We start from the raw sequence: 15,304 nt of genomic DNA on the forward strand, positions 1-15,304 counted from the left end.
GGAGTTACATCAAAAATTTAGCTTATTCAATTCTGCATTAATCTATGCTAACCAATTTTTTTTCGAGTATGCTTTATATTTTTTACCGCAGTGAGAACAATAAAAGGGCAGGTTATTTGGAGTTAACAAACAATCGCTCTCTCTGAAATTTTGTAAATCAAAAACGGGTTGTCCGATCGTTACAAAATTCTGTAGGGTGCAGACAGAAAGGTTTAAAACACAATTATAAATTTTCAGGTTTTCAAAATTTGCCAGTGGGGGTAATATCGGTTTTGCGGACTTTTGTTTGTGCATATTTTGTTCCTTTACAGAAAGAGGATTTTACTCATGAGTATTACCAGATACTGTGCAAAGAATGATCTTCATTTTGCAATCTCATTTCTATTTCAATACATCTCTTAATTAATATGAGCACCCTGTGGGGGAATAGGCAGTTATGTTGATGGATACATTTAAGGAAATATACACGTAACAATTAGTCACAGGATAGCACTGAATGAATGCATATCAATCCTGAAAATAGGAGTGTGCACATGGGGGAGACAAGGGATCGGTTGCCCCTCCTGATACTCTCACTTAGAAATTTAGTGTAGATAAATCTTATTACCGTTATTAAACAATGTTATTCCCTTAAAAATATAAAGTATTTTCAAGCCGACGAAAGTTCCAAGCAACTACTAAGGATTTATTTCCTGTGTAATTAGACTATCTCACTTCGTTCTCCAGAAAATTACTTGTTATTAAGACTCACGCATTTTGTTCGTTAGCCTAGTTGTGTTACACCTATGTGGTCGCAGAATAAATTGGTAACATATTGAAAAGGAATAAATTATGTGTAGTTGCTTTGAATCTGCTGTACGAAATCATGTTTATATGTAAATTAGTCTGAACCACAGAGAAGGAAAATAAAGGGGGAGGGGAACAGAGAACTTTGGTGCCACGGAAGCTGGTATTCTTCTAATAGAGTGATTCTCGGTGGGTCCGGACACACTATACGCCCAAGTTCAATACAATAAAACAGTGAGATTAAATTAGGTTCTTCTTTCTCCGACTTAACGTTCATCAAGGCTTTTGCCCCCCTTAATCAGGAAGTCTGCGCACGCCTGCAGTCTTCAAATTTCCTCATCCTCCTTACAAGTATGACAGATTAAATGTATTCTTCCTGGATACCAACACAATGATTACGATACCGCAAGGAACAAGGTGGCATCAAATGAATTCCTCACCATACCAACTTTCAACTGCATTGACTGTCGTCGTTACGTGCATCCGTCAATAAAATACGATGTGAATTTGTTATGGATTATGAAGGGTCATGAGTAACACACTTCCTTTTTGGAAATTTATGAAGTTAAAATAAGATTATATGGCTTCGGAGCTAATATTTCTAAAGTGGCCATATTACACCGAATTGTTGTGCTCATTTTCTCTCGAATTGCAACCTTTTATGTAAGTTGTACTGCGTTAGAGGAGCTGCAACACCATGATGCACTTCATAGTACATGATCCCCTGTTCTAGCTTTGTTGTTACTACATCCATATAGCATTATCTCAAGCAATATTCAGTTCAGATCTTAACTCATAGTAGTCAATAATAACATCAGCTGTATTTTTTAGTACAATATCAAGAAGTACCGTTTAAACAGGCCCAGAACGTTTATTTTTGCCAGCTCAGATATGAACGCAGATACACGTGACAATCAAGAATCCACCGATGTTCTTAACCTACAGTTGACTTCTTGCACCGCACACAGCTTACGCTGTGACGCAATAACTTTATTTGTGCCCATGTTCTTAAAGTGACTATTTCCCCCCTAGTTCCCCTACTCAAAAAGAAATTGGTTAGCATAGATTAACGCAGAATTGAATGAGCTAAATTTTGATGTAGGTCTACTGGTTAATTTTAAATTGCAGTTCAAACTCGAGTATCTATAATTTTTAATTCGACGGTATAACCTTTCATCTGATAATAGTCGTATAAGCTTGTCAGATAACGAAACCAATGAAAGGGGCGCATGATCTTTGGACACAGAGCATTATTATTGTTGTTATTATTATTATTATTAGTATTAGTATTATTATTATTATTATTTAAGCTTATATTTCGCAACACTTTAGTAAATTTTCTCAAGTGTTATATTTCGACTGCAATGCAATATGTAGTTCAGTAAAAATACTATTGTTTTCTCTTTCTTTTTCAGATCGGAAAAATGTTCCTTATCACAATGAAACGTTGTGCATCGATTTAGAATATTCAATTTTAACGTATTCACGAGCATTCTTGCATCCTAATATTGCACCAAAGGCAGTTTACATAGTAAATGAACAACTTTTAAGTGTGGATGACGCCGGAACGATTTCTTTTTAAAAGTTCACACAATGGTCGCACACCACTTTTTTTTTAAATAAAAAAAGACATAAAATCTGTGACGATTCTGCGGTGAAATACGTTAGTCAAACGACTACTTCGACTTATCGTTCCCAACTAATTCGATTTATATTAGACAAACAACTACTCCGACTAATATTAATCGAACAATTACTTCGGCTAATATTAGTCGAATGATAACTTCGATTAATATTAGTCGAACAAGTAGTCGACTATTTATTTTCGAGTAATTAGTAGATATTTTTTTTCAACTAACGACTAATTATTCGACTGTGGAATTTAGTCGATGGTGCCCATCCCTATTGTTACCAATATTTCTTTGGCAATCTAAAGGATAGACCCTCTTCCTCTACCAAGTGACTGAATTACAGTAAATTCTGCTCGATTGTTAGGACATAATTAATCTGCAAGAAATGGAGCACACGCTTTTGCTGTGTAAGTTATAAGATTCTAGTGTTTACAGTAACTAATTACATTTTGCTATCGCTTTCACGGCCCACGGTAAGTTTACGGCGTGAGCAGAAAGCCATGCCTGCACACCTTTCCGTGAATTTCAGCAATGCTTGAAGGCGTATTTCTAAAGAACCAAGACAAATATCACCATGATATTTTGCATATTTCACTTTTCTCTCAATTATTGTAGAAACGTGTAAGGATTTTTCTACAATAGCACCGCCAAATATGGAATTGTATTTCGTTTTTATTTGTTCTTGATACGCTTTTCCAAGTGCTCACGATAATATATTTAGAGATGTTCTTACTGTTTGATTGAAAAACTTTTCAATATTTTCGGTACCTAGATTTTCAGTTTGAGACAATTCTTTCAAAGATTTTTTTCAAAATATTAAATAAATGATTACATTTATTTTCAAAGATTTTGTGAAACCGTGTAATTTTGTTTGAAGTATTTGTAATTCATCTTATTTTTCTGTATTTAATCCACTGAAACGAGAAAAATCAATGCAGAAGCTGCGCGTCACAATAGCAAGAGCTTTTATGATGAATCCGGAAATGTTGTTTTTCGATGAGCCAACTTCAACATTAGATCCCGAAAATATTAAGGATGTTACATAGAATATATTTTTTGAGAGATCAAATGAGTATGGTAGAAGTCACACAATTTGAAATTTGCAAATTGAACCAATGATTTGAAGCCAATTTATACTTCTGCAACAGAGGAAGAAGCCCATCTTGCTTTAGAAATTTTTGAAAATAAATGGAATAAACAATATTCACAAATTGTAAGTATTGGTATGCTAATTTATACTATTTAATGGTATTTTTGTGGTATCGAGAAGCGGTAAGGATAGTAAGTTATGCAACTAATTGCCCAGAATCAGTTAATAGTCAAAACGTACGAAAATTAAACGAGATTTTTCAATTGATAATGTTGTTTTTAAACATTATATTGGCGATCCATTATATGTGTAAAAAGATCTATACATATACCCAAGTGGAATGAAGCTACTACATCCCATTGCTTTGCATGCTGCAGATATATTACCAAATACTCTTGCTAATTCTAATAATCCTATTTTGGGTTTATGATTTTTTAATTTTAGTTCATCTTAATCTCCATTTAATCTTTTTTTTCTATTTATTAAATGTAAGATTAAATATTAACTACTACACTTCATAAGATAACGAATAAAGGATTCCTCAAGACCAGTAACTTGAGAAATAGTGCCAAGAGCAAAACCCTCAGATAACAATATTGGTTGGAGTTAAATTTTGTCAGGTATTAAAGGTTCGCCTCTAAAATTTATAGCATCAAATATAATTTAACCGCTGTTATAATCGCCGTTTTCTTTATCTAAATTTACTACTATTAAAATTTCTTTTAAAATCTCCTTTATCTTATACCTGTTTCCCAGTACGTAAATCTCTATCTACTTTGCATTTACCACAACCGAAATTTGATTTACTCAGCCATGTCAAACTCACAGCCGTGGGCCGCATGCACCCCGCAGCATCAGGACTCTCTATACATACGTATGTAGTTGTCCCTCTTTTTCCTTTCTCATGAAACATGTTTCGACTCCGCCGAACTTCATCAGATTGACCTATTTTATCTACATAGATACATTATTGCATTCCAGTAAGAGGTAGATTTGGTGTTGAATAACCAAGCTGATTTTTTGTGTCAGTCCTGAAGTATAAACATATCTTGATGGCTGGGGGAGGAATGTGTTCATACTTTTTGTTGCCAGCGAGTCACATTCATGATTGTGAAGGGTTCGTCTTGAAGGGGTCAGTTTCTGGTGAAGTTTCGGACAACCAGGCCTTTGAATGGGAGTAAGATAAGGACTATAGAAGAGGAATATAGATTTTTTCAACTAAAATGGGAGATTGTCTTTTCTTGTGTTGCGAAGTGAATAATAAAGAGCATGGCAATTTTGTGCCCCGATAAAGTGAATTCATTCTGGAACATTTCTTTGTTAAGAAATACAGTTGCCGACCTCTGTGGCGGAGTGGTTAGCACAGCGTGCTAAAGCACCAGTGATCACGGGTTCGAATCCCGGCCTGGGTATGGGTGTTCTTTGTGTGTGTCCCTTCAATAATTTCGTCATCATCACTCGTCCTCCCTATTAGGCAAACGTGGAAGAACAGTGAGGCTAAATACAAAATAAAATCAAACATTTTAAAAATCAGCGATTCTCATCTCAATCAGCATGTCTGCACAAAATAACTACTTGAAATGTTTCCTCTCCGTGACACAACAGAAAATATTTGCAAGCAAATGGAGGCTGTTTTGCAAAGGTACGTACAGTCTTCCTTTATCTAAGTTAATATTTTAAGTTATTATTTAAGTCATTTCTCAACTTGTCAGGATTACCAACGGTCAATCTGTGTGTGAATCTGATTTAAGCCGATACTCGTTCAAAGTAAAAATACGTTGATGATTTTGAAAACAGGTGTCAAGACTTCAAAGAGTGCGAAGGTCAATTTTACTTGTTCACTGCTCCCTTTTGTTTTGAAGATGTGTGAAGAATCCTGACCTTCAAATGGTACTTATTGAATTACAATGCGACTCGTATTGAAAGAGAAATATATAGACCCAGTCAACACACTAACGTTGCCACAACGTTGTATGAATGTTGTATTTATGATGAATGTTGTACGTAGGGGAACAACGTTGTGATAACGTTGCCACAACGTTGTATGCGTGTTGTATTTATCATGAATGTCGTATGTAGGGGAACAACGTTGTGATAACGTTGCATCAACGTTACAAAAAACATTCCACTGAATACGCTTTAGTTTGGATGATCACCACCATGAGCGCCACAAGCGTCAGATCGGAGTTTTTTGTTTAATCTGAATTTGTGTGTGCACTGACCACCAAACCTTATATTTCCTAGAGCGTACACTAGATGGCAGTGCGACTCAAATGAAAACAAACATAACTTTTAGTAACACAAATAAGGATGCTTTCGATTGTAATTAGTGAAAAAATGTGTTTTATTATCCTTCGAAAGATGTGTGAATATTGAAGTTGTAAGGAAGATCAGAAAATGAAATGTGTTGAATACAAGTGAAACTCCCATGATAAATATTTTCATTCCAGACTATATAATCAGGAGCTAAGTACTGCAGTGTAGTTAGAGATTGGTTAATTCATCAAAATCTCCAGACTAACAATTGCCTATTTTGGTGGAGCAGGAAAAGTTTTTATAATATGTAAAGAGAAACTGTGACGTTACAAACATGAGTTTTTCCTGTTACGCATATGTATTATATACAAAAATGGCTTGGCAAGATTGCTAATAGCTTACCATGCGAAATAACCATATTTTAAATATGCATTGTTATATTTGTAAATTACACAGGCAGCAAGGTAATGTTAACCCCTGACATACCTAACGTTGCTACATAATGTTCAGTATATGTTGTGATAACGTTGTTAACCAACGTTGCAGCAACGTTGAAAAAAATGACCCTTAAACGTTGACACAACGTTTTCACAACGTTGTATCAACATACATTCAACGTTGTAACAACGTTAGGTATGTTAGGGGCTAACGTTGCCACAACGTTGTGGTAACATTACCTTGTTGACTGGGGAGGTGGGTGTTCTTGGATTTTAGCAATGTTTGGCAACACTTACCTTTACGAACAGCTGTTTTCTCCATTATGAACATAAATAAAACAGTCTAACGATCACAAATTGTTGACAAACATGTGTTGTCTGCATTAAGAATTTCCTGCTAATAAAACCTAATGCGGACATTGAAAAGATAGTTTCTAATAAAGGTGACAAATCTCTGCGAAACATGAAGGTAGAATTTCCCCCCTCCCTTCTGGTTTTTGCCTATCCCTCCGGTTGCTGAATCGAACGACACCCTTTCATTACAAGGCGACGAATTTACCACTACGCTATCGAGGGGGCCTCAAAGAGTCGATGTAGTATGCACATTCCTGTTCAGATAACATGGTACATACTTCATTGCCCAACCTTATATAATGTGCCACTATAAGGGCCAATGGTATAAAACAAATTATCACCGATTTGCCAGTAAAACTGACCTGCATTCACGCTGAACTCTGATTCTGTATGGTATAAAAGTTGAATTGAGATTAAGTTCCTGCCATCTGAGGTCAAAGTTAACCTGCAAATTTTCTCCCATCAACAGACTTGAACGTAGTTCAGCTCTTGTGCCATGGTTGTACTCACAAATATTTGCTTTAAAAATGTGTTGCAAATGAACATATGCGGAAAGATTGAAGACGATAGGAAATCAATCCATAAATTATGTTTCCATAATAATAATAAACAAGAACAAAGCTTGCACAGCGAGGTGAACAATAATGAAAATACATCTTCAGATATGGATCTGAAATGAGCAGAGAGTGTTATCGTGTGTCATTGTTATTTAATGTTTGAAATGTCGTGTATTTTTTCCTCAAATTTACGTTAAATGACAGACATACCATGTATAATTTCACGACCAGCGAGAGGTAAATTAAGAACAATCAAGTTTTGACACAAACAGAAAATATGACCGCTTACTTTTTCTTCTATTGATACTATTTTGAATCTTCCGTTTGGATGAAGATGGAGTATAAGAATATTACCATTACGCTTTACTGTATCCAGCCTAGTGCACTGCAGTTCAATTTTGTCCAGAACAGAATATGAGATAAATTTTGCTACCAATGAGGCTCGTATCAGTGTTCAGCCTGAAAGATGCATGCTACATTGAAAATTCAACCACTTTATATTGAAAATCATCTATTTCCAACAACTTTCCCCTCTTTCCAGTTCTCGATATGTGTGCATTGTTAACTGTTTTGTTTCGTCTTTGATAATAACGGGGTTGCTTATGGGACCTGACTTTCGAATCATTCTGTATTTATATGAACTGGGAATGCAAATATCAGCTTCATGTACTTGAATTCAAACAATATTGTGTATCATTTCTGGTATACTTTTACCTTTGAATTATAGTAATTTGTCTATCAAAATTGACTAACTTACCCTAACCTCACCTAACCTAAACTAAATCTAACATTACTCCTGATCCCTTTGGCGTCCAATTTTAAATTTGAATTTACAAATAATAGGTATTAAAGTTATACATAAACTAATAATACTTACGAATTGAACAAAATTACTGAAATAAAAAAAATAGTTTTCCGAATTTTAATGCTGCAGAGTGTTTCAATAGTCGCGCATCCCAAATTTTGAAAATTTATATCATAAAGACCGTACGAAATATTTACACGAGTTTTCTGCATTATAAAGCCTCATCCACTTAGATATTTTTCCATGCTTAACATTATCAGTTTACTCCATACAGAAAATTATCACAAATATTAATTGTCGGAAGGCAGGGTTAAAATTCTTCCAGAATGTCACTTTTTGGTGAGAAAAATATATAAGAAATTACGGAAGGGTCAAAGTTAGACGTCTGATGACTGTCCTTTGTAACCAATATTCGTCACGTTCAACATTTAATGGATTTACCTGTATGACTAGCGATTGTATGGGTTAATTGAAAAAGTGCTACTTTAGGGTCATATCACATTAGATGGCAAGTTGTGGCGATTAGATAACAGTTATTGTTAATATCTGCCCGCCACAGCTTCACTCTTCCCTTTTGTTGTGCGAGTGAAGTGATTAAGTCACCGCAAAAATTCCGTTCTTTTTTTACGTTTAAGTTACTTTCCGCCTGCGCGCAAGAAACTCGATAGAGGTCTCGTCCTCTGTCCTAAATTCTTGATCGCACATGCGTGATTTTTACTTTCTGTCGACCAAGCTTCTCTTAATACGAAGCAGAAAGTACAAGTTTTTCTCTCAAGCCTCGCGGAGTAGTGGTCCAACTCCATCCCGCCTTTTTACACGGCTTAGGTGTGGCTAGCGATTCATCACCGTTTCGCCTGAGCAACAATAAAGGTAAAAAGTAAAGTGCTCCCCTGTGCATAGCACCACGCCATGGAGGCGTATAGGGGGTGTGGGGGTAACCACACCTGAGCAACAATTCCAAATTCAACTGGGATTGCCTGCCTTACGCAAAGGGGAACGGAATTTGTTTAAGTGGCTTTTCGTCGTCGATGGAGTAATTTGGTTGCAGTAATTGCAATCGTACATTTAATCTATAGGATCGAGGATTGCAATACTACTCAGTTAAACGTTGTGGGCATCATTATGTACTCCGAGGCTGACCGCGACGTAATAAAATAATTCCTTCAAGTACTAAGCTGGTGACTTACTTACGTACGACCTGTGCATTTTGAGTGTAAGTATGCGTGATTCTATCTCCGCAGAATATGAATATACCTTTTTAAATGTTGTATTATGAAGTGGATAAATGACGAGTGAATGACTTGTTTTTGGATATTTAGGTTTGAATACTGTTACGTGTGGCAGCACAAAAAAAAGGTTGCTTTAAAATTTAATCAAGTGGGAATTGATATTCTTGTGATGGAATTATTATTGATTGGAATTTTGTACTGAATTAATATTATGAGAAAGATATACTACGACTAAACATAAGTCACTGTTGTTCGTTGAAAGTTTTAAAATACTTCGTGGTTATCATTAAAAGTATGTGAATGGATACCTGTTGAAATAATTAACCTTGTTAACAAGTTTTGTTACTTCGATTGCATAGTTTATAAAAAATACCTGTTAAATAACATTTTCTTGAATAAATTTAAAAAATCCCTTTGTTACGGATACTTAAAGACTAGACAAGTGAGTGAGTGGAATGTGCGTGGATATCTGTGGTTCTAACGGGCGTACGCAACTTGCCGAAAAGGAGAACTAGACGATTCCCCAACACTTTCGACAAGTTTGAGTTAACCCAGATTTAACGTTCGAGCAATTGGGTTCTTGATTCTTCCTTTTATATTGTTTCAGTGGAACCTAAAAAATTGGGATTATGGGAATATGTGGAATATTAACGTATGGTGGAATAGTCGGTGGTAAATAGTAATTTCCAGAAAAAGTGGGGGAAAGGGGATTTTCTTTACCTTTTTTAACTGAACACTGACTTACCTACATTACGTTGATATTAATGTACGTACTTATTGGACTTTCAGTTTGCAGCTTTCAGAATTAACATACTTAGATTTGGGTCATTGGTACTTGCATATAATGTTAATAAAAGCGGATTTGAACCCCGCTACCTTAATGACCCGTTCAATATACTTGTACATTGAACAGCGCGCTTCCCGTTACAAAGGATAGCAACGAGTAAGTTATTTTACGTAAGCGACAGTAGTATAGCATAAAAATAACGTACTTGTCACAAACACTAGCAGGTCGAACTCTTGTCAGAAAACGCAAGCAACATGTGCCTAAATAAAGGCCATATATTTACGTAAAGATTCACAAATCACACGTTTCCACTGAAATTGGACTTTTAAATGTAATATTGTATGCTCCTGGCAACTTTCTCGTTGCATGGCAGCTGCCATACATCGTCTCGAGCGAATCATAAATGCGACTACTAAACGAACCTGTGCAGTACATTCCTTTAATTCCTATTAATTTTCTATCATTACAGTTTGGACATCAAATGTTCCGATTAAATCATTAAATGAATCATTGAGTTAATAAATTTGCCAGAACCTACATACACTTCATGCACATTCGATTTCCCGAAATGGACGCATCAGTCGTAAACTTGTTGCTTTGTAATTACAGTAAAACCAGGCTACTTTTCTTGGAACAGCTCTTGCACACGAGTATATAAATAAATGTTAAAATACTCTTCAACAATGCATACGCGCTGCTTTAATGAATACGCCATTCTGACTCAATAAACTTTTGAGAACAGAGCTTTGCAGATTTTTCTTGTTATAAAATGTAGGGACGCGTCTAACTTGCCTTAGGGGGAAAAAAACGTTTATAAAAAAATGTTTTTAAAAATCTCTGAAGTAACTGTATTATTTTGTTATTAGATCCTGTCCTAAAATCATGTGAATATTAATGAACTAATAAAAAAACCTACATAATTGTTATTAGTTTTGGCGTGGTGCTAGTTCAGCGGTCGACAACAAGCGACGGGGAGTTGATGAAGAGAAGTCAGGGTAGCCAGGGTAGCGTAGGATCCTCTCAAGAGTCCAATTTCGGTGCAAAATTATGATTTATGATTTTTCACGTAAAGGTATGTATGTCCAATATTTAGTCACATGTTACCTGTGTCTGCTGAGAATATTTCGACCTGATAGTGTAGCCAGCTAAGGTAATGTGCTCCTAATTGGCACTTTTTTTAAACTTAATCCATATAATCGTCAGATATAAATTCATCCAATGATGACAGATTAAGTCATCAGACTTCTAATTTTAGCCCTTCGATAATTTCTTATATTATTTCTCACCGAGGAGTGGAATTCTGGAAAATTTTAACGCTGGCTCCAGAAAGTAATTATTTTTATATAATTTTGTGTATGGAGTAAACGGATAATGTTAAGCATGGAAACATATTTCAATGGATTAGGCCTTAAATTTGAAGAAAGAAAAGAAAAAAAAGAAAAACAATTGTAAATTTCTCTTATGGTTTTCATGATATAAATTTTCAAACTTTCAAATTTTGGATATTGCAACTTTTGAAACACACTGAATTATCATGTGTGAATTGCATGAATACTCAAAAAATATTATTAAAACTGCAAATTCATCTGCATAACTCATCTCGGTCCCTCAAATATTTTATTTATATACACAGTTAGCTTGATATGGAGGTTTAAGTATGTTGTGTATTGTGCTTACATAGTTCAACATTAATATATTTCTTTACCTGTGTACACTTACTTCCATTAAGTTTATGGTATCATTTAAAAATATATTTGTAATCGAAATCTCTTATACCACTATTTTTTTTTACTAAAATGGAACTTGTGTCAAGCAAAGAAAATTGGACAAGGTATTATTAACAGTAATTCATATTATATTATAATTTATATTATATAATTGTATAAAGAACAAACTCTAATTTTTGAAAAGTTGATATTTTTGTTGAAAATCGTTTGTAAACGTGCATTTCATAATCAGAGTTAGTTGACATAAGTTACTTTCTATGCATAGTAAAAATGTATTTCGAAAGACAGTTAAAGGATGACACTCGTAACAGAATTACTATTAAAAAGTAATTATAACTAACATATTAGACTAAACTCCATGGCACAACTGCCCTCTGAGGGCCAGGGAATGACCATCGGCTTTTTCATTGGGTGACACGTAGTCAGTGCACCATAGCCGCTGTTTTCTGGCTTCCTGCGATGCTTGGTCAATACTGACATTTTGGGTTCTCCCATCGGGAATGGAACCCGGGATCGCAAGTACCAAAGGCGAGAACTCTTAGCTTAACTAACATACACCCATGGGCGTCCGGAAGGGGGGGCAAGGGGTGTCCGTGGCCCCCCTAGAAAATGAAAGTCAACCAAAAATTATGTATTTCACACATATAATTTCATTTTAGTCACAATAATGTGTGTTAATTATTGCATGAACACCATAAATTCTAATTTAAGCAATGTTTTTTTAGGGAACAACACTATTTGTGGAGAAAATGTGCCTTGTTTCCCCCCCCCTGGAAAAAAAAATATGTTCCTTGCCCCTCCCTGGAAAAAATCCTGCGGACGTCCATGCATACACCCACATTTCTTTTAACTTTCTGTCCATGTTTATTTTAAACAATTAAGCCTAAAACAAACATTAATGCTCGAAAGCCATTAAAAAACTAAAATTGTTTCTTACACTTCCCATCTTGTGCTCTTTCCTCCCCTTCTGGTTCTATATCTTCAGCCTGTGTTATCCAGTCTAAGTAACCACGCAAGTCTTCTTCAATCTGCTGCTTCTCTCTAAGTTTATGAAAATCACCACGAGCTTTAGCTTTCTCTCTTTCCTTGGAAAATTCTCTGGAACAAAAGCACAGAATATATCTTGAAAACTTTACGTATGAGGAATATAACATAAATTATTAAATTAGCATTTCTCCAAATAATACACAAATTTAAATATGATACATCATTTTACTTTCCATTTGTAAGAATTTAACTAATTATTCTGCAGGAAATTAATTTGAGTGGAAACAACGGAACTGATTAAATCCAAATTAAGCAGTAAATTACTCATGGTAAAATGTTTGTAGTTGAGTCACAATATTGCACGATGTTACACTTAGAGACTCTCTTCCTCTTACCAACTTATTATGAATGTCAGATATACTAAGTAATTTTATATCAAATTGTACAATTTTTGAAAAACGCAAATAGGCAAGAAAAACATAATAGTGAGAGGACCACGCTATTTCATCCATGTCATCTGTCATTCCTCCACATCGTCGTGATTAGTCAGAAATGTAAGAAAACTGCACAGCTCAGTGAAAGGGCTTTAACCGATTCGCCGAATATATTAAAGAGAGGGAATTCTCCCTCCGCTGGGAAATTTCAGATGTTCGAGATCAAAGAACGTCCGTTTAATTTTTATAAACAAACAGAAAACTTATATAAAAAGTTATACGGCGAAAGATACCTAGAGAAAAGAAGTATTCATAGTATCAGTGGATATGGAGAACGCACTTGAAAAAGTGAATTGGATGAAACTTGAATGCATACTGACAGGATTGGTGCCGATTGGAAAGAGAGGAAACTCATAAGCAATATTGATTGGTTGATTGATTAATTTCGTGTTTTTAGTCCACTTTATGCACAGTAAGACTAATCGGGACTGAACCTACAGTTTGAAGTGGGATCCGTACCACTATGTGCCTCCACCGGGTATCGAACCTAGGACCCCTCATAGACAATATTACGTGAAACAATGAGTTGAAGTGAAACGACAGAGGGAAGTGAAATTGGGAGAGGAGTACGAGAAGGATGCTACCCATCACCTACGTTATTCAACATCTATTTTGAATAGTTAGTAAAGAACTGTTTCCAGAATAGTGTTTCTAAGGGTAATAATAGGAGGATGAAAAATGGAATGACATGGCCTTGTTAGCAGAAGACGAGAGGACGGTGAATACTTAAGTGCCCACTGTGAGCATTCGAGATGAAAATAAATGTGAAGAAGATAAATGCATTTGTGGGTTTAGCGGGAAGGCCCCGAGGGCATGATCCCGTCCGAAAGAGGATGACTATATTTTATAAAAAAGTGTTGATAACATTACACAGAGTGTCTGAGCTAGAGATATACAAACTACACACATGTATTTTAGTATCTGTAAAGTTTATTAACTTTCTTGTCTCGGCTTTGTACAAAGTAACTCAAAACTACCTCGATGTGGCTATGGCATACAATGGAGCGTGTGAACTGGATAGGCACAGTAGGAAATAAAGCTGTGTTCGAAAGTGTTGCTGAAAGAAGAGAAATGCTGGAAGTGATCAAGAAAAGGAAAAAATGGTTCTGACACTTACTAAGAAGGAACTGCCTGCTAAATGATACACTAAAAGAAATACTACTTAACATTAACTTTCATTGACCAATGAAATTGTACAATGAGTTTCTGACATCTTTTAAAATATCTCTCATTTCAGTCCCTGAAATTTCCCAACAGAGAGAAAGTTCCCTCCCTTCAAAACATTTAGCGCAACGGAAATTCTCTCTTTGCCAAGAATTTTGCTTAAGTGTGACATTTGTATCTGGGACTTACGGCGAAGTGGGATTCGGTGAAACGGAAGTAAATCATTTCAACAACATCCCAAACTTTTGTTTTGGATTGAATTGAATTGGTGTTTTAAGTCCAGTTTATGCACAGTAAGGCTAATCGGGACTGGACCTACAGTTTAAAGTGGGATCCGAACCACTATGTCACTATGAGCCTCCACCGGGCATCGAACCCGGGACCCCTTGATTACAAGGCGACAACGCGACCACGGATTAGCGAGGACGCTACCACTGCCCCATCGGGGAGGCCAAACTATTGTTTTGATATAGTGTTAAAATAAGACTGCTTGCTTATATATATTCAATTGTTTTGATGGGACATTGATGCTTTCCATTGTTATGCGGCAGTTTTTTCCTGTTTTCGGCCCTTAATTTCTTGGTTAAGCAACAGTACCCTAAAGATTTGTTAACTGGGATTGAAGCTTACTATTAGAACAAGCTGCCTGATATAGCACATTACTTGGATATTGATGCTGTTAGCAGATATAACCCTTGAAATACACAAAAATGGCGAAATTAGCAACTTTAGATTTAGACTTATCTCAAAACAGCATCAAGCAAGAAAAAAACTAAGTATGCCATCTTTTGCTGAATATATGTACTAACACGTGGAAATGAGAAAACTTTAGGGCCTTGTCCCATTTTCGAGAACAAAAGGTTTAAAACGTTAAGAATGTCAATGTAAATTATCACACTTCCTCCCCTATCAAAAAAGTGGAACAGCACTTTCTCCTACTTTTCTTTGCTCCAAATGGAACAACCCATCAGAGGCCCAACCACGAATTTTTGTCTGGAGG

General features: G+C 35.6%; 1 protein-coding gene across 5 annotated transcripts in view; it reads right to left on the bottom strand.

Annotated features, from left to right (window-relative positions):
• The window catches only part of Ca-alpha1D (Ca[2+]-channel protein alpha[[1]] subunit D), a 1,588,055-nt gene that overhangs the window by 1,109,223 nt on the left and 463,528 nt on the right, over window positions 1-15,304 (bottom strand). For all 5 annotated transcript variants that reach the window (XM_083117527.1, XM_083117525.1, XM_083117526.1 and 2 more), the window contains exon 9: window positions 12,597-12,757. In XM_083117527.1, the coding sequence (XP_082973653.1) occupies window positions 12,597-12,757 (161 nt within the window). The remainder of the gene's footprint in view (window positions 1-12,596; window positions 12,758-15,304) is intronic.

The sequence above is a fragment of the Lepisma saccharinum genome, chromosome 2, assembly GCF_977018435.1.
Source record: "Lepisma saccharinum chromosome 2, izLepSacc3.1, whole genome shotgun sequence".
In the NCBI taxonomy this organism is placed as follows: domain Eukaryota; kingdom Metazoa; phylum Arthropoda; class Insecta; order Zygentoma; family Lepismatidae; genus Lepisma; species Lepisma saccharinum.